Raw genomic sequence first — 19227 nt, forward strand, 5'->3', positions numbered from 1 at the left:
AAATTATTTATAGTTATAAATTCATGATGGAAAAAGTCTTCAATATTAATAGTTTACTGTCAAAATGCAAATAATTACAAGTTTATATCTTCAAAAAGAGATAAATCTTAAAACAAACAAAACAAGTAAGTTAGCAAAGTAGCAAGTTATCGATCTTTTTAAGTGCACATGTTCTTATTACATTTAAAATAATAGTAAAGTTAGATTACTTAGAAAGATAAACTAAATAAAAAAAATATTTAAAAATAAACATAACATATTAAGTAAGAAAGAATAAGTAGACCACCTTGACCATTAAGCCATGATTTTGATTGTCTACCCTCCAACCTCAATCCTACATGTCTCTTGGATTTTATATAAAATTATATCTTTTAAAAAATATAAAAAAAAAAAAGAGTTGTCGACATCTTTTTCGCAAAATATATATATATATATATATAAGGAAAATATTAATAGATGTCCTAAAAGTATTTATTAGTGAACTATTCTAGAAAAATTTTATTAATAATAGAAAAAAATAAAATTTTTCCATTTTTTCCATTTTTTCACAAAAGTAATGTCAAAACTTTACTAAAATAGTTTGTTAACAAGTTCTTTAAAAGTACCCACTAACATGACCTAAAAAAGAAAAAAAAATCGAAAAGTGTTCATTATCCAACAAACCCCATGAAAGGAAAATTTCATATACAAGTTGATTCCACTGTTTGCATCTATGGCCACTGTGGACCACAACTAGTATTGAATGAGATTTTTTTTTTTTTTTTTAATGGTTGTCTTGACAGCCTTGAGCCTTGTGATGTCTTGTAACATCCCATAATTTTGATACCAATTTATTTATTATACGTAAATTATAAAGGAGTCCTACAATTAAATGAATTAAATTGACTTGGGGCTAAGACATTAAAAATAAGATAAATGCTAATGGGATATGAAGCCCAAGTAAGGTGGCATAAGTAAAAATATAGGCCTTAATAACCCTAGCCTCTTACCTTTTTAAGTTACATGTGTATACATATAAGAAAGTTCTTTTTTGTTTTCAACCACAACATACGATTAAGTTTTTTTTTTTCTTTTCTCCTTTACGGCTATGCATCAGAATTTAAGGTATGACAGTCTTGCTCTAAATTTAAGGAGTTTGAATAATCATAGCTAGCAATTGTCATGAACCTAGACTATCATTATACTAATAGAAAAGGACTCTTATAATTGTATTAAATTAGATAAGGATGATCAATATGTTAGGAGACTTTGAAATTGAATCAAGTAGAGTAATAGGCTTGGACTTTGTCACCATGTTAAAGAGAAAAGGGTGTTTGTGGTTAATATGCTTTAACACATAGCCTCCATTTTTTTTTTTTGTTGCTAAACAGCCTCCATTGTTGACCGAATAACCATCCACCTTTTATTATTGTCTAAACTAGACCAACGGCATTAAAGGGACAATAGACAACCAACGGCATTAAAGGGACAATAGACAACTAGATTGATAGCAAGGCTAGTACGTGGCTTCCTATATTTGATTGAATATATATATATATATATATATATATATATATATATATATATATATATATATATATATATAATTTTGCTATGAAGATTTAAAGCTTCTGAAAGGGAGTTTGGCTTCTCTAGTTGACCATGATGATCACAATGTTATAATTGGAATTGTGTATATATATATAGCCGTATGGTCCTCCATAGGCTTTATGATTGATTTGTCAGAAGTATAATATGTGGCTTATTTGATTAATAGATTTAACTATTAGGTTGATCAAATAGGTTTATATATCATGTGGCCTCTAAGGAATAGTAGAATATATGATGGCTAGACCTATAGTTAAATGTTAGAGTTTTATAGAGTTGCATGACAATCATGCTTATTAATAGATAGTAAAAATACGTGAAACAGAACAATTAGATTAAAGCTGAAAGTGAACTAGAGAGTTACGTAAAAAAATGTAAAACTTTGGAAATACCAGTGTTGTTTAAGATTATATTGTCTAAGTATGAAAACAGATTTTAGTGGGAAATTCGTGTATTAATGGACTTTTTTTTGGTGTTGCTAGACTCTAATTCTATTGATTCATTGTGACTCAAGGGTGATTGATTCCTTTTATTTTTGCAACTAAGAGGTAAGTGGTGTTTACTAATTTTGGGGGTTTTCCCAAATAGTGTTGATTAATTAAACTATTTTATATCAAAGAAATGTGTTGTTATTCTATATATATAAATGGATATTTTATAATTGCTTGACGTGCACATTAGTTATTCGTTTTATGAAAAACTTGTGGAACAACCTAAATTTATTTAAATTTGTATGTGTGAATATAGTCTTATATTTTTGAGAACTATGAATGAATTATTTTTGTGAGCATCTTGAATGGATTATTTATGTGAGCATCTTGAACATGTTTTGAAAACCTATGACAAGTCGTGATTAAAAGCTCAATATTGTACTAGTCCTTGGTAAGGGACAATTATACTGCAGCTAGTCCTTAGCAAGGGATGGTCCTAGAAAAAAGGGGACAGTGCACATTTGATAGCTCCTTAGTAAGGGAGTATATTATTGAGGATCCAAAGAGGAAGCTCCTTAGCAAGGGAGTGCATATTTAGGTTCCAAAGGAGTCGTCCTTACCTTAAGAAAGGGGATGAAAAGGAGGTTCCAATCCCAGAAAAGGGGACAGTACAACCCTGTTAATGGGGCATAAACCTTGGCCACGATAAAAACCTAGGAAATTGTGTATATGTTGGTACTGATATATATATATATATATATATATATATATATATATATATATATATATATATATATATTATGATGGCTCACAGTATAAAGATATTTTTTATATGAAATATTTGATGATAAAATATTGATAAGGTATAAGTTATGAATTTGTTGTAAGAATTATTTTTTTGAAAGGTTGTTCCCACGCCCCAATGTTAGTGAATTCCATTTATTGAGTTATCTCACCTCCTCTTTATTTCCCCTTACAGATATATTAGAGGGATTATTGGAGTGGGGATTACTGGAAGTCAACAATTATGAATTATTTTGTGAGACTACAGATTTTATTATTATTTTTATGGTATTAAACATTGTACTTAAAAATTATTTTGAGGATGTATTATTTTTGGTGGATTAGAGCTCTGACATTTGTGATGAGATTTTAGGTTGCTGGTTTCTTTTATTTAATATTTTTTTATGGATTTTTCATATTAAATAGACTTTTATTGCCTATGATTTTGGGGCGTTACATGTCTTGTTTGAGTTGTGTCTCATGTCACTCATGTCCGTGATTTGTGATGAAGCTCAAATAGTCTTCAGCAAAAAAAAAAGAAAAAGAAAAAGAAAGCTCATAGTCCACTATTACTGTTGATGATGTCCTTTTAAGTTATTGTTAGTATATCATGGGATGTAACCTATAAAAGTTTGATTTCGAATTGACACATTCTTTCTCTAAAATGTGTTTTAGGCCTTGTTTGTTTCAACAAAATTTGATTTTAGAAAATAAATGAATAAAAATATAAAGAAAAATACTGCATTTGCGGGTGTTAATTTGGAGCAACTGAAATTAATGGCTAATTGGAATTTATGGTAAAATAAAAGGACTTCTAACTGAAAATGTTTTACACTTTCATTTGTGGTCCTTTCATTTTCTGCCCCACCCAAAACTCATTAACTAAACCTCCACCCCTCCCCCACCCCCACTCCCACTGTCGACCATCTAACCACCACCCCCACTAATGTTCTTGATTGCGAACCACTGCCACTTGCCATTGATTTCTATATTTTTAATCTAATTTTTTTGAAATTATTGTGTATATGCTTGGGAGATAAGAAAATGTGGGAAAGTAGTAGAAAATATGTTTTCGATAGCATTTTCAAAAGATATTTTCACCTATTGAACCAAAGACAGCCTTAATTTAATATCTTGAAATTATGTGACTTTTCCAAGCTTCTATCTATTGATACGATGATGAAATGCTTTGGAAACAAATATCAAACTAATATTTCATCAAGGCTCGTACTCATCTAGAAAAGTGTTATCCATGAATTAGTGTCAACAAAATTGTAACGAGAAATAAAAAACTTTTTATCCCATTAATATATATATATATAAGCAAAGACTTCATACGAGAGAGTATGAGGTTTTGCCATATGGCGGACTCTATGAAGAGAATTGAAATACCTTAACTCACATCAGGGATAAGAACAAATTAATTATTGGCTTTTGGTTTTATTTGGTTCAATGTTTTTAGACTTTTCTAATTAAAAAAAGATATTCTTTGTATTATTTAGTTCAATGTTTGAAGACATTTCATTTCTCACACATACACACAAAACACTCTGCATTTTAATTCACTTTTTCACCTCTTGCACTTCTAGCCCTTTATATATACCTACCTATTGCCCTTCATGCTATCCCATGTCAAATACACAGACAAAAAATGATGTCATTTACCTTCAATCTTTTGACGACACTTACCTAACTCTAACATTGTTGCTTTATCTGCTCCTATCCCATTTGAGTTGGTTACAACAAAGGAATGAGGGTTTGTGTTTTATATTGAGTGACAATGGCGATTACGATTTTGATGTCGACATCGGATGTTGTAAATTTGTGAGTTTTGTAAACGATGTGATTATCCGTGGGTGTTTGAGATGTGTATTTTGTTTTAGAACTAAGGAGAGAAAAAGACATATTCTATAAGAAATTTTATTCTATAATTTTTCTCCAAAGTTTTTTTTTTCATTATTTCAATTGAATAATTATAATGAATATGTATATGTAATTTATAATTGTTGCTTTTTTTTACGAACTCATTACTAATAAAGTTTTATAACAACTATGCTATAATACATATACAACATTCTCCAAAATCATCTTATATAAAATATTACAATATTATCCATGCATTGCATGGATAACTTACTAGTTGTTTTAACTTTCATAGAATTCAGTAGCAACACAAAATTCAAGAATGAGATTTCATAAATTCTAACAGAAAAGTGCATGCATTATAATTATAAGTTGTAACCACATACAAACAAAATTGTCTAACATAAATCAATTGAGACAAGTATAATTTTGGTTAGTAATACTAGAATTTGTCTTATTTTAGTACTTTAGAACAAGTTGATTTGTTGATCTGAGGCTCTGATGAGCTCTTTTTTTACATGTGTGAATTTAAACTAATGTATATTATATCAAGAATTTGCTTCCTATGTGGCAAATACATGTTTCTCTTTAATATATATATATATATATATATATATATATATATATATATATATATCATGTGAAAAAAAATAAATAAGGGCACACCCTAACTCAACCCGTTTGAACCCAATAAAGATTACTCGTAGTGTAGTCTTGCCTTTTTACCTAACTAGCTTCAATCTTGTCTGCTTGTGTCATAGTTCGTGAAGGGAGGAATACATTGATAGTTCATAGTAGTGTAAAAGAACCTTAGAAACAATAGAAATTTTTTTGTTACAACTAGTTTTATGAGGTCAGGTAAATTCCAATAATTATGGGTTCTATGTAAGATTAAAATCTATTATTATCTAGGAAAAAAACATAAAAATTTAATTTATCAACATAATACATCATGTGAGACTGTCATGGTCATGGACTGCCTTCACAAAAATATTAATGTGCCTCCATCTCAATTCTCAGCATCTTCCAAGAAAAAATGAAAAAAAAAATTCCTCTTTTTCCTTGGTCTTATATATATTATTTATGTAGATGTTGAAATAGCCTATTCATCTTTATCTTCATTATCATCATAGTTGAAGGGTAGTGGCACAGACTTGAAAGCTCGGTACTTGCCAACATTGTTCAAATGTTCATTCTCCAATCTGATCAATTATGCATAAAAGTTTAGGATTATCACAAAAAATAAAGAAGTTATGGTACCAAAATGACTTTTTAAAATATTAATTTGTTACCTGAAGAAATTCCATATGCCACGGCGAATGATCTCTAGGCTAGCTACAATGGCTATTAAGGAATTTTTATTTAAGAAAGACACTTGGAAACCCAATACAGTCTGCATCCATGCAAACCTCAGCAACACATTCAACACCTGCATGGTCATGAAGTTAAAATTAGTAGTGTTACTATGTTAGATGTTGATAAAAGCTAAGAATCCTGCACATGGAGTCATGACGAGACAGATGGAGTTGAGATAGTTAATGAGTAACATATATCTTTAAGCATATTTTATGTTTATTTTAAGTTTTTAAAATAAAAAAATCTATCGAAAGCTATGTAGACCCTACAGTTATTTTTTCTCTTACCATTGCTCCAAAATATACACTTTTGTGAGGGACTAAGAGCTTGTCTCTCAACCAGCGGTTCTTAGATCGACGTTGAAGAAGCCCCCAATCTATAACAAGGTCCCAGTATGTAGCAACAATTGCTGCAATGGCTGAGAAAATCCCGGCTAATGTTTTCCAATTCATTCCCTTGTTAAGACTGTAAGCAGTCCTCAAGATAATAGCCACAATAGTCAGAAAATACTTAATGCCATTATATCCTTGCATAGGATCTTTCTCTTCAAACAAGCGCCTAAGACACTAAAACGAAAAGGGAATTAAGTATGTCCATCAAGCAATTATCATTCAACTTGTAGCAGCATAAGAAGAAAAGCAATATTTGAGACACAAAAGGCTTTCATAAAACTTTTCAAAGCTCTCATAGATAGTTAGATGTCAAGTTAAAATTGGTGTAACATCACTTTTACATTATTTTACCATTGATACCACTTTTAGCATACACCAATTACAAGATACCATAAATATAATGATTGTGCCGTTTTTCTTTTTTTCTTTTTTTTATCCCTAAACTTTTCAAAGAAATGTCTTGGTACCTGAAGGATTCGAGACCAGTATGGAATTACTGCAACAATGAAAAGGAAAGTATTGTATACTTCGCTTTCTTCACACCTATTTTCTCTGTGTTGGAAGTAGCCCCAACCATAGTAACAAATGTAAAACTCAAAACTTCTCAAGGCTTGCACCTACAACAAAAGTTAGAATAAAATGATAAATGAATGTGATTGGTGATATATTAATAAGTAAATGATTTTTTTTTTTGTGTGTTTCAAAAGTTTACACATCAATTTATAACTTAGTAGCTTTATATAGTAAAATGTGCAATTGTTATATGGGTACGTTAGGATAGAACTTATTGCTGAAGACTGAAAAGATTGTAGCAAAATAATTTAAAATGTGTGAATAGTACCGTGGGACCCATTTTTAATAAAAAAGTTACTAAAAAGTACATGAACCATGCTTGCACAGTGCGTGAACAGTACTTACACAGTGCGTGCACAGTAACTTGTCTCCTAAAGCTGAAACGTGCAGCAGGGAATAAATAAATAAATAAATAAATCTGAAAACGCAAATGCGTAGACGCAGACGCAGATCCATAGTATCATTCTTGCGCAATTGATAAATAACATTAACCAATTTACAAACCTGGCTAGTGAACTGATCTGCCAAGAAGAAATCTGGGAGTGTCACCTACAAAAGAAAGAAATACACAAATGTTCATACTTCATACACTAGCACCCCAGTTTTATTTAATAATCTTATGCATTACGAGTTCTTCACCAATATTTACCTTGTACAAAGGAGCACATATACAGTGAAAGAGACATGTAAGGAAGAAGAAACGATTTGAGCGATAAATGATGTTTAATGGGCAAAATAATATGATGAACACAAGCTGCAGAGAAAGACAGGATTAGGTTCTGCCTATATATTCAGAGGTTAAACGTGGAAATCATCAATTAAGTTTAATAATCTTACAAAAACCAAGGTCAAAGGCAGAATTTCGGAGTATGTTCCATAATTTTTTGTTTTTGGATCCATCTCCATGTCAAGGTTTAAGAGCACACTGGCTAGTGCTAACATTGCAAGACCAAAACTGAGGAGGAAAACTTCTCGATACCCCAACTCGGTTCCTTGCTTGAATCCAAATATGAAGGGATAATTGACCCGGTATAGCCTCCAGAAGAATATATTGGCAGAAAACATAATCAAGTGCAGAACTATAAAGCCAAACAAGCTGCAGGGGATTCATTATGCGAAACAAAAGAGTTATATATCCCTTTTGTTGGAAATGGAAGTCATGTTCATCTCATGAATCTGTTTTTATTCAGATAAAACAACTTAATACTGGAATGTCCTCTTCTGTTATGTTATAATAATGATTATATTCATCGTTTTCTCTTAGTTTATTAGTTTAAGCTTTTAGGAAAAATGAAATTTTATCATGGTATCAAAATGGATAATCCTACAAATTTAGTTTAAGAAGGAATATACCTGTAAAGAGGAAACATGGTGTTCATGTACTGTGTTGCCTCTGGCTTACCCATGAATTTGCGGGCACGAACAATTAAAATAAGGGCTAATATCAGAGCTACTGAGCAGCCAGCCAAAAAACCTGAAGTTTTTACAAAGACCAAATTCAAGGGAAAGAAATTGATTTCAAAATTGGTCCTAATTCATTGTTATGAAGTTTAATTCATACTAACAAAAAACTTTTACCTGTGGAAAATGTTGTCCTATGTGTTTCTCTCATTGCCTGGGGTCTTAAGATTTTCATGCCTTTGGTGTGGTTAGAATTGGAGAAATGTTTGATGAATGTAACTTCAACCCTTTCCATAAGTTTGGCAATCTGAAATGGAAAATGGGCTATTAGATTAGAGGGAAAGTACTTGACATTAGCAACCCTTTTGTAAGCAAAGCCTATGGGTTAAGTTCTCCTTTCTTTCTTGCATTTTGCCAATGAATAGAAAAATTTTACCTCATCAGAATTGCCAAGGTTGGAATTATCCACGATTTTCATGTAAGATTTTGATGCATTCCTTGAAGTGATCTACAATGTTAAGCTTAAAACGTAAGAACCAAAATCAAAGTCCAAACCCTAGATAAAAGAGCAGTGTTTGTTTGCTAAGAGTTTGTTCTTTAAGCATCTTAACATATTTGTTTATTTACAACTATACCTGAACCTGTTAGGATGCGGTGCCCTTAAATCCTATTGTATGATACTATATATTTTATTATGTATGACTTAATGTTGTGTTTAATAAAGTTGTTTTATTATTATCTAAAAATAATGGTAACATGAATATTAAGACATTATCATATAGTCCATGAGATGCATAGTATGTGATTTATGTGAAAAGTCACAAAAGATATAAATCACAAGTTCTTTATAAACTCAGAATTTTAGTTCTTAATCGGTGATGAAATTGGGCATTTCATTTGCGAAGGCTATAACATATCAACTAAGATAATTTGTCTTAATCATGGAAATGGAGATTTCTAGTTGATATGTTGATATGTTTTAAGAGTTAAAACATATTGAACTGGATCGGTATGAGATTTATTATTCTCTTAACGACTGTCAAATGAATAATAAACTCACGACTTATATTTGCATGAACTCTTAATCCTAAGAGAATAATGGACTTGATCATGAGGTGTAGGTTACTTTGATATATCAGGAGTGAGATCTAGAGTTACGGTTAAAACCTCAGTATGTTGGGCAATCACATTTAATGTTGATGGAACATATATTCTCAAGATGGAATTCATAGTCTCTTAACGAAATTTGTTATTCAGAATGTTAGGCTTAACTACTTTAGTAAATAGTTACTAGAGTATATATTTATGAAATTGGATTTCATAAATATGTGATGAATAACTTAAAGAATTAAATCGGGTACTCAAGGATAAGATGTAGTAATTTACAAAGTGACAGTCTACATTCAAGACTTTGTGTTACTACGAATATTTTATGAAGGGGTTGCATGTATAATAAAGTCTTGGGATATAATTTATAGATAAGGCCAAGAGTGCAACTATATTTATATAGTGGTATTAAATATAGTTAATGGTAACTTTGGACTTGTCAAGAGTTAACAGAAAAACCCAAGGCCCATTGGAGCTAGTGTCTTATTGGTCCTTTTTGGTCCTACTCCAAGCCACACACTTAAACCCAATTGAAAATGCCCAAAAAGGAGAAACATACATAATTTTCTGTAAAGAATTGTAAGAACACCATTGTGAAGTGGTGTATGTAAGTATTAGATACATTGACATTCTCCTTTTGGAACTGATTGAGAGATCACACATCTTGGGTGTTAGTGAAATTAGAGTGAAGATTGAAAGTGTTCCCAAGCGATTTTGATCTTCAGTTTTGAAATTCATCACTCCAAGGTACACCCTCTTGTTCTTAAGTTTTAAAACTTATTTAGTACATGTTAACTTTTATGAATGAAGTAGATCCGTTATTTTTCTGCTGCGCACATGCATTTTTCCTTTAAATGGTATCAGAGCGGTCTTCATTTCGTATCTGTTTAACATGTTTATAGTTTTGGAATTATAGACAATAGTTTCATATTGTTAGAAATTTGTTTTCTACATGGTTCTTGAAATTATTGTTTGATAAAAACTGATTTGATGTTATGATGTTGTTTAAGTTTTAGTTTAAGTATGTTAAACTGAACTTTAAGGCTATAGCATCAATGAAATTCAGTTTTGATATCAATTTCTGTTCATTATGATCGTATGCTGGTTGTTTTGTACATGAAACTTAGAAAAACTGTCTTAGAAAAATTTTGAAAAATTTGAAATTCAAGACGCTCGATCGATCGAGGATCTGTCGAGCATCTATCGAGCTGATAGAAGATCTCTCGATCGATCGAGGATCTGTCGAGGATCTATTGAGATTCGTAAAACTTATTCTCGATCGATCAAGAATCTGTCAAGGATCGATCGAGCAACTAGAACTTTTCTCGATTGATCGAGGTACATCCTCGATCGATCGAGGACTGTGGATTCAGAATTTTTCTAAGTATTTTTACATATATAAAGAGTAAGACAATGTGTAATTAGTTTATGCATGTTTTAAATTTAAAAACCTTTATCTCAAAACATCTAGTGGGAGAGAGATACAAGGGTTGCATCTCACAGCCTCCATTGTTGGTTCATAGTAGTGTGAAATATATACTTTGTCATTTCTTAAAGCTTAGCATTCCATGCGGAGAGTATTTATTTCATTGTCATACAAGATTGGATTTCTTGGTTTATAGTGGTTTGATCAGACGCTTTGTCTTAGCTTCGAGCTTTGCATTCCATGCGGAGGATGTTTTATCATGGCACTACAAAATAAACCTGTTAAAGGGATGAAATGTGGCTACACATGATTCTAGATAATGGTATATACTAGACTATGTATTATAGTATCCTCTATGCTGTGTTCTTACTATTATTACTTAGAGGTTAAATTTAAAAACGGCATATTATTAGTGTTTGATAAGAGTTATCATGATAGCACTAATAATGAGAATAACTTTCAATCAATCATAGTATTTAATGTTCACTCTATACTGAGAAATATTGAATATGGGATTGGGTTGTCGTTGTATATATTATGTTATGGTTTTATTAAAGTTTCATACTATATGTTTATATGCTAAATTGATAATGTCTAGTTTACTTATTATATTCATGTTTATTATTTTCATATTTGAACATGGCATCATTTAGCCCACTTGTTTCTATTCTTAATCAAAACAAACTGACTAGATCCAACTATGTGGACTAGAAAAGAAATTTGGATATTGTTTTAACTGCTAAAGAGCACAAATATGTGTTTATTCAACCATGTCCTAGCTTTCCTTCATTAGATGCTCCTCTTGAGGAAAAACAGCGATATGATCATTGGCAGATATCTAATGAAATGGCCAAGTGCTATATCCTAGCATCCATCTCAAATGTTCTACAGCATCAAATGCAGGATGTAGAACTAGTTTCGGACATAATGCATAGTCTGAAGGAGATGTTTGGTGAGCAAGGCCGTTCAGCAAGGCAAGAAGCCATGAGGCAAATTTATAATACTAAAATGGCTAAAGGTACTTCAGTTAGGGAGCATTGTCTTATAATGATCTCTAATCTGAATACATTAGAGGTTTTAGGTGCCGACATTGATGGAGAATCCCAAGTGGATATGATACTTCAGTCACTACCAGAATCATTCAAGGAATTCAGACTGAATTATAATATGAACAAAAAAGTTTATTCCTTGTCTGAATTAATGAATGAATTGGTAGCGGCGGAAGGCATCCTAGGTACTTCTAGTGTTGAAGCCAATGTGAGTGAAGCTTCTACTTCTCAACCTAAGTCGAAAGGCAAGAGTAAGAAAAAGAAGAAGAATGACTTCACTAAGCAAGAGGGTAAGTAAATTGCCTTAGGGGTTGCTGACAAAGAAAAGAAGCTCAAAGGAAAGTGTTTCCATTGTGGTGAGAAAGGACATTGGAAGAGAAATTGTCCAAAGTTTAAGGCTGCTAAGAACAAGGGTATGACAACTTCCTCTCTTCTTGAAATATGTTTGGTACAGAATCCCACGGATTCCTGGTGTGTGGATTCAAGTTGTACTAATCATATCTGCAATTCTTTGCAGGGGTTTCAGGAGACCAGAAAGCTGAATGAAGGAGAATTGTTTCTTACCTTAGCGGATGGGAGTAGAGTTCCAGTTGTAGCTGTTGGTGTTGTTAATTTGTGCTTTGAGTCTAGGGTTTTAATATTCGAAGACTATCTATTTGTACCTAATGTTCGTAGGAATTTAATTTCTGCAACTTATTTAGGTAATTATGGGTATTGTATTATTCTAAAAGACAATGTTGTAATAAAGAAGGATAAAATGTTTATCTGTTTTGGCAATATTGTAGATGGTCTTTATATTTTAACTCTCGATAAGCATGAATTAGATAATTTTGAATTAGATAATAATTCACATGTGAAATCATTAAAGAGAAAGTTTCCTTCTACTAGTGAAGCATATCTTTGACACTTGCATTTAGGTCATATCAATTCAAACAAAATTCAAAGACTTATCAAAGATGGACTCTTGGGGTCCATGGACTTTAATGAATTTTCAGTTTGTGAATCTTGTTTGGAAGGTGAAATGACCAAATGACCTTTTAATGCAAAAGGTAGAAGAGCTCAAGATTTGCTAGAACTAGTATATTCAGATGTATGTGGTCCTATGTCAATCCAAGTAAGAGGTGGTTATGAGTATTTCATCACATTTACTGATGATTACTCTAGATTTGGTTATGTGTACCTAATGAAACAGAAGTTCGAAATTTTTGACAAGTTCAAAGAGTCTATGGCTGAAGTTGAGAATCAATTGGGTAAACGCATAAAGGTCATTCGATCTGATCGAGGTGGAGAATACCTTCTTGGTGATTTTAAGGATTACTTGACTGAAAATGAAATTATATCTCAGTTGACTGCACTTGGAACTCCACAACAAAATGGTGTAGCAGAAAGAAGGAATAGGACTCTTTTAGATATAGTTAGATCCATGATGAGTTATTCAACTCTACCAATTTCTCTTTAGGGATATGCCTTATGTACTACAATGTATCTTCTGAATTTAGTACCTTCGAAGTCTGTTCCTAAAACACCTGTAGAGTTGTGGAATGGGCGTAAGCCTAGTATGAGACATCTCCATATTTGGGGTTGTCCAGCACATGTGTTAAAAGGAAAGTTTGACAAGTTACAATCTAAAACATAAGTGGTTTTCTTTGTAAGGTATCCAAAAGGAACAGTTGGAGTTATTCTATAGTCACAAGGATAATAAGGTGTTTGTTAGTACAAATGCCAAATTCTTGGAAAATGACTATATGAATAATTTTACTCCTAGAAGTAGAGTTGTCTTGGCTGAAATGAATGAACCGGTAGTTAAACAACCAATGGATGAAACTAGAGATGATGTGGATGTATTGGATACACCACCAGATACTATTGATGAGATGTCTAGTACACAGGTGCCTCGTCGTAGTGGGAAAATTGTTTGGCCTCCTGTGAGATTCATAGGTTTGGGAGAAACTTATGAAACTATCTCAGAAGAGGCTGAATCAGATCCCTACACTTATGATGAAGCAATAAATAATATAGATGTACATCATTGGGTCCAAGCTATGAAATTTGAATTAGATTCGATGTATTCCAATCAAGTTTGGGATCTTGTAGAGGCGCCTAACGGATTAAACCTGTTGGTTGCAAATAGGTTTACAAGAGGAAGAGAGGGATAGATGGAAAGGTTGAAACTTTTAAAGCAAGACTAGTGACGAAAAGAGGGCATTGACTATGATGAAACTTTTTTGCCAGTAGCCATGCTTAAATCTATCAAAATTCTGTTATCTATTGCTGCTCATTAGGATTATGAGATTTGACAAATGGATGTCAAGATTGCATTTTTAAATGACAATCTTGAAGAAGAAATATATATGTTGCAACCGGAAGGTTTCATAGCAAAGAACCAAGAGCATATGGTATGCAAGTTGAAAAGGTCCATTTATGGACTTAAGCAAGCATCTAGGTCATGGAACATCAAATTTGATCAAGTAATCAAATCATTTGGTTTTGAACAAAATCTTGATGAACCATGTGTGTACAAGAGACATCAAGACAAAGTAGTGATGTTCCTAGTGCTTTATGTGGATGACATTCTACTCATTGGAAATGATGTAGGAGTAATGTCATTGGTTAAAGTTTGGTTGTCAAGCCAATTTGATATGAAAAACTTGGGTGAAGCTAACTATATTCTAGGGATCAAGCTTTGGCGAGATCGAAAGAATAGGATGTGAGGTTTGTCAAAAGCTGGATATATAGATAAGGTCTAGAACGGTTTAGCATGCAAAACTCCAAGAAAGGATTACTTCTTTTCAGACATGGAGTTCCTCTGTCTGATTACAAAAGGCCTAAGACTCAAGAGGAGGAAAATATGATGAGACAAGTTCCTTACGCTTTTGCGGTAAGAACTCACATGTATGCCATGCTTTGTACTAGACCGGATATTTGTTATTCAATTGGCATGGTCAGCCGATATCAATCAAATCCAAGACCAAAACATTGGCAAGCTGTAAAGCATATTCTCAAGTATCTACGGAGAACGAGAGATTATATGCTTGTTTACCGTTGTGAGGATTTGACTTCCATTGGCTATACAGATTCAGATTTTCAGTCGGATCTAGATTTCAGAAAATCCACGTCGGGATGTGTTTTCACCTTGAGAGGTGGAGCCATAAGTTAGAGGAGTGTTAAGCAATCTTGTATTGCCGACTCCACCATGGAAGTTGAGTATGTTGCTGCTTGTGAAGCAGCAAAGGAGGCTGTTTAGCTCAAGAAATTCCTTTCTGATCTTGGTGTTATGAAAATTGAGCAAGTTCCCATTACATTGTTCTGCGACAATAGTGGAGCGGTTGCACAATCCAAGGATCCAAGGAATCACAAGAAAGGAAAGCACATAGAGAGAAAGTATCACATCATTCGAGACATTGTTGCTCATGGAGATGTGATTGTAGCAAAGATTGATGGTGCAAAGAATGATGGTGCAAAGAATCTAGCGGATTTCTTTACCAAAGTCTTGCCCCAAAGGACTTTCGAGTCTCATTTGGAGGAGATGGGAGTTAGATTAGCGCACAATATCTTTAGGGCAAGTGGGAGATTGTTAGGATGTGTGCCCTTAAATCCTATTGTATGATACTATGTATTTTATTATGTATGACATTATGTATGACTTAATGTTATGTTTAATATAGTTGTTTTATTATTATCTAAAAATAATGATAACATGAATATTGAAACATTATCATATAGTCCATGAGATGCACAATATGTGATTTATGTGAAAAGTCACAGAAGATATAAATCATAAGTTCTTTGTAAACTCAGAATTTTAGTTCGTAGTCGATGATGAAATTGGACATTTCATCTGCTAAGACTATAACATATCAACTAAGATGATTTGTCTTGATCATGGAAATGGAGATTTCTAGTTGATATGTTAATATGTTTTAAAAGTTAAAACATATTGAACTGGACCGATGTGAGATTTATTATTCTCCTAACAACTGTCAAATGAGTACTAAACTCACGACTAATATATGCATGAACTCTTAATCCTAAGAGAATAATGGACTTGATCATGAGGTGTAGGATACTTTGATATATCAGGAGTGAGATCTAGAGTTACGGTTAAAACCTCAGTATGTTGGGCAACCACATTTAATGTTGATGGAACATATATTCTCAAGATGGAATTCATAGTCTCTTAACGGAGATACAAAATATTCCATTGAGATAAGTTTAGTGGGTTTGTTATTCAGAATGTTAGGCCTAACTACTTTAGTAAATAGTTACTAGAGTATATATTTATGAAATTGGATTTCATAAATATATGATGAATAACTTAAAGGATTAAATCGGGTACTTAAGGATAAAATGTAATAATTTACAAAGTGGCAGTCTATATTCATAACTTTGTGTTACTACAAATATTTTATGAAGGGGTTGCATGTACAATAAAGTCTTAGGATATACTTTATAGATAAGGCCAAGAGTGTAACTATATTTATATAGTGGTATTAAATATAATTAATGGTAACTTTGGACTTATCAAGAGTTAACAGAAAAGCCCAAGGCCCATTGGAGCTAGTATCTTATTGGTCATTTTTGGTCTCACTCCAAGCCACACATTTAAGCCCAATTGAAAAGGCACAAAAGGCCAGCCGAATTAGAATAATCGGTTAAACACAAAGGGAGAAACATACAGAATTTTCTATAGAGAATTGTAAGAACACCATTGTGAAGTGGTGTATGTAAGTATTAGATACTTTGACATTCTCCTTTTGGAACTGATTGAGAGACCACATATTTTGGGCGTTAGTGGAATTGGAGTGAAGATTGAAAGTGTTCCCAAGCGATTTTGATCTTCAGTTTTGAAATTCACCGCTCCAGGGTATACTCTCTTATTCTTAAGTTCTGGAACTTATTTACTACATGTTAACTTTTATGAATGAAATAGATCCGTTATTTTTCTGCTGCGCACATGCATTTTTCCTTCAGAACCAACTATATACAATTTTTTTTTTTTTTGAGAAGGGAAATACCTTATCATATTTCTTCATGATCTTTGAAAATGCCAGTGTGTTTAAGAAGCTGTTCATTCAAAGCAATATGATTAAATGAATTCATTTGATAGAAAGACAAGCAAACCCAACCAAATTTAATAATAAACTAGTACCTGTAGTTCTTTAGAAGCCTAAGCTTCTGGTAAAATTCAACAAAAGCTCGCTTAAGTTGATCTTCAACTTTTCTCAAATTTTTACTAGTGAAATTCAGCTCTGTCTGCACGGGGTAATTGAGGAAGCCCTTAATGGTTGAACGAGGAGTCTCTAGAGTGTTGTTCATTTTCACATGGCTAAGTATTTCAAGAGGAGTTGGTCTAGTTCCCTTCATGTTCTTTATCCTCTGTTCATGAACCATTTGGTTGACAATTTCATTCTCTTTGTCATCTTTGTCATCACTTGATTCATCTGATGATGGTCCATGGCTGCTCGGACCCTCTTCAATTACATCCATGGACATGGGAACTCTTCCTGATCATGGAGCATTTAATTTAGTTATTGCAAAGTCTACTAATTGATATCATTTTGCAAACACTTTAATTTGATATTTTTGACCTTGTTATGAATATGAAACTAGTGAAGCATGGTCATAACAACAAGCCACTATTTTAGTAAAATAAGTTCACACTACAAACACGTTGCATATCTAACCAAAAACACGGTCCCAAAGTGATATTATAGTTGCTACAACTTTTATTGCATAAACCGTATGAATTGATTTACTAATATACTTTTTTTATTTTATAATTCAATAATTACAATAATGAAAAAGTGAGATTCAAACCCGTTCTCATAAAGAAAAGTGCCAAGAAGCTACAGGCTCTTGGTGATACATCATTTTTTTAATACAAAATAAATAAATAAAAGTACTTTAGAAATTTATTTTGTGTTATTGATCTGGGCACCAATGAGTCCATTGTTAGTTTAATTTGTAAGCTTTTTACAGTATAATTGGTAATAATTTAGGCAGTTTTCAACACTAGCAGTTAACATCAGTATGGAAAGGCTTCCAAAAATAAAAATTTAATGAATAATTAAAAGCTTCAAAAACTTAATTACTACTTGCTCTGGCTCCTTTTGGTGTAGATGCAGCCACTGCAGCTGCTGAAGCAGCAACATCAGAAGCAAGACGAGTCATCTCCACAGACCTATCAAACCACCCTTGAGGATTCTCCACTTTAATCCTAAAAGCAATCAAAGCATCCATTTGTTTGTTCAACATAGCTGCTTCCTTCATCACCTCCTCCACTTTAGCCTTGTAAAACTTGTTCACTTTATTGAATTCATCGTCAAGCCTCCTAAAGTAAACAAATTCATATTCACCACCTTCATCGGAGGACATGAGAAACGTAGTTTGATAACTTTGTGAGCCACCATGGTTCACAGAATTGACAAGGATGGCTTGGCTTTCAATTTCATCAGAAGCGGATGATGGGCTTGTGGGGTTGTTGTATCTTTGTGTTAAGCCACTAAAAGCTCTGTAAAGTGCGAGCTTTCGTTTAAGGCCAGCTGGGGTTGCTGGTGGCTTGGTTCTTTGCTTGAAGCGTTGGATTTCTTTCAAAAGGGATTTAAGTTGATTGTAATCCATGTATGCTTCTTGCCATTCAGGCACCATTTGTGCTGTGAATTCCTTCCCAAATTTCATGGTTTTTTTAGCCTTTTATTGCAGCACCAAATTTAGCAATAGTGAGCTATAGTTTTCTTTAGGGAGTGTAAGAGAACACCTTTGATGTAAGTACTCTCTCTCTCTCTCTCTCTCTCTCTCTCTCTCTCTCTCTCTCTATATATATATATATATATATATATATATATATATATATATATATTTATATTTATATACACACGCATGTTGAGGACAATCCTTGTAGGCTGTAGCTAGTTGATATATATTGAGTGCTCCCTCAGATATAACTCCCTCCCTCTATATATATATATATATATATATATATATGCATGTTGAGGACCAAAGTATTAGCTCATGTTTGTTCGTGGAAGATTCATGAATTCAAATGAACAGGTAGTTTACACGTGTTGGCTAGCTAGTTCTATTTCTTCATGGGGGAGAGAGGTAAATCCGTACCTGTATATACGGGCTTTTAACTAAAAAAATAAAAAAGTTAGTTACGTGACATAAATTTACAATTTTTATATGTAACACAAATATTTGTGATTCGTTATCTCCTGTTTATATAGGATTATTACTTAAGTCTTGTTTTTTAGATTTTT

The 19227-nt window shown here is 32.6% G+C and overlaps 1 protein-coding gene across 5 annotated transcripts; it reads right to left on the minus strand.

Annotated features, from left to right (window-relative positions):
• Positions 1-5704: 5704 nt before the first annotated feature.
• On the minus strand, positions 5705-18734 carry LOC142628285 (phosphate transporter PHO1 homolog 3-like). Of its 5 annotated transcripts, none has more exons than XM_075802380.1 (13): positions 18159-18734; positions 17118-17429; positions 16984-17032; positions 8823-8894; positions 8564-8693; positions 8339-8459; positions 7823-8081; positions 7635-7739; positions 7490-7534; positions 6880-7029; positions 6308-6586; positions 5957-6093; positions 5705-5866 (listed from the first exon to the last, which is right to left on the minus strand). In XM_075802380.1, exons 1-13 carry the CDS (start codon positions 18644-18646, stop codon positions 5767-5769), a joined length of 2247 nt encoding a protein of 748 aa, XP_075658495.1. In that variant the 5' UTR covers positions 18647-18734; the 3' UTR covers positions 5705-5766. The 5 variants fall into 5 exon arrangements, with proteins under 5 accessions (XP_075658495.1, XP_075658494.1, XP_075658493.1 ...); XM_075802379.1 differs by having other exon boundaries at positions 18150-18734; XM_075802378.1 differs by having other exon boundaries at positions 17118-17478; positions 18106-18734.
• Positions 18735-19227: the final 493 nt, after the last annotated feature.

Source organism: Castanea sativa, chromosome 3 (genome assembly GCF_040712315.1).
Source record: "Castanea sativa cultivar Marrone di Chiusa Pesio chromosome 3, ASM4071231v1".
Lineage (NCBI taxonomy): Eukaryota > Viridiplantae > Streptophyta > Magnoliopsida > Fagales > Fagaceae > Castanea > Castanea sativa.

Excerpts from the sequence above, each read along its gene's own strand:
- LOC142628285 (XM_075802377.1), bottom strand. The coding sequence starts at position 18,646 with ATGAAATTTGGGAAGGAATTCACAGCACAAATGGTGCCTGAATGGCAA. Across the intron at positions 8,460-8,563 it reads TAGGACAACATTTTCCACAG|GTTTTTTGGCTGGCTGCTCA; the intron begins GTAAAAGTTTTT and ends TAAAAACTTCAG. Across the intron at positions 6,587-6,879 it reads ACTGGTCTCGAATCCTTCAG|TGTCTTAGGCGCTTGTTTGA; the intron begins GTACCAAGACAT and ends TTTTCGTTTTAG.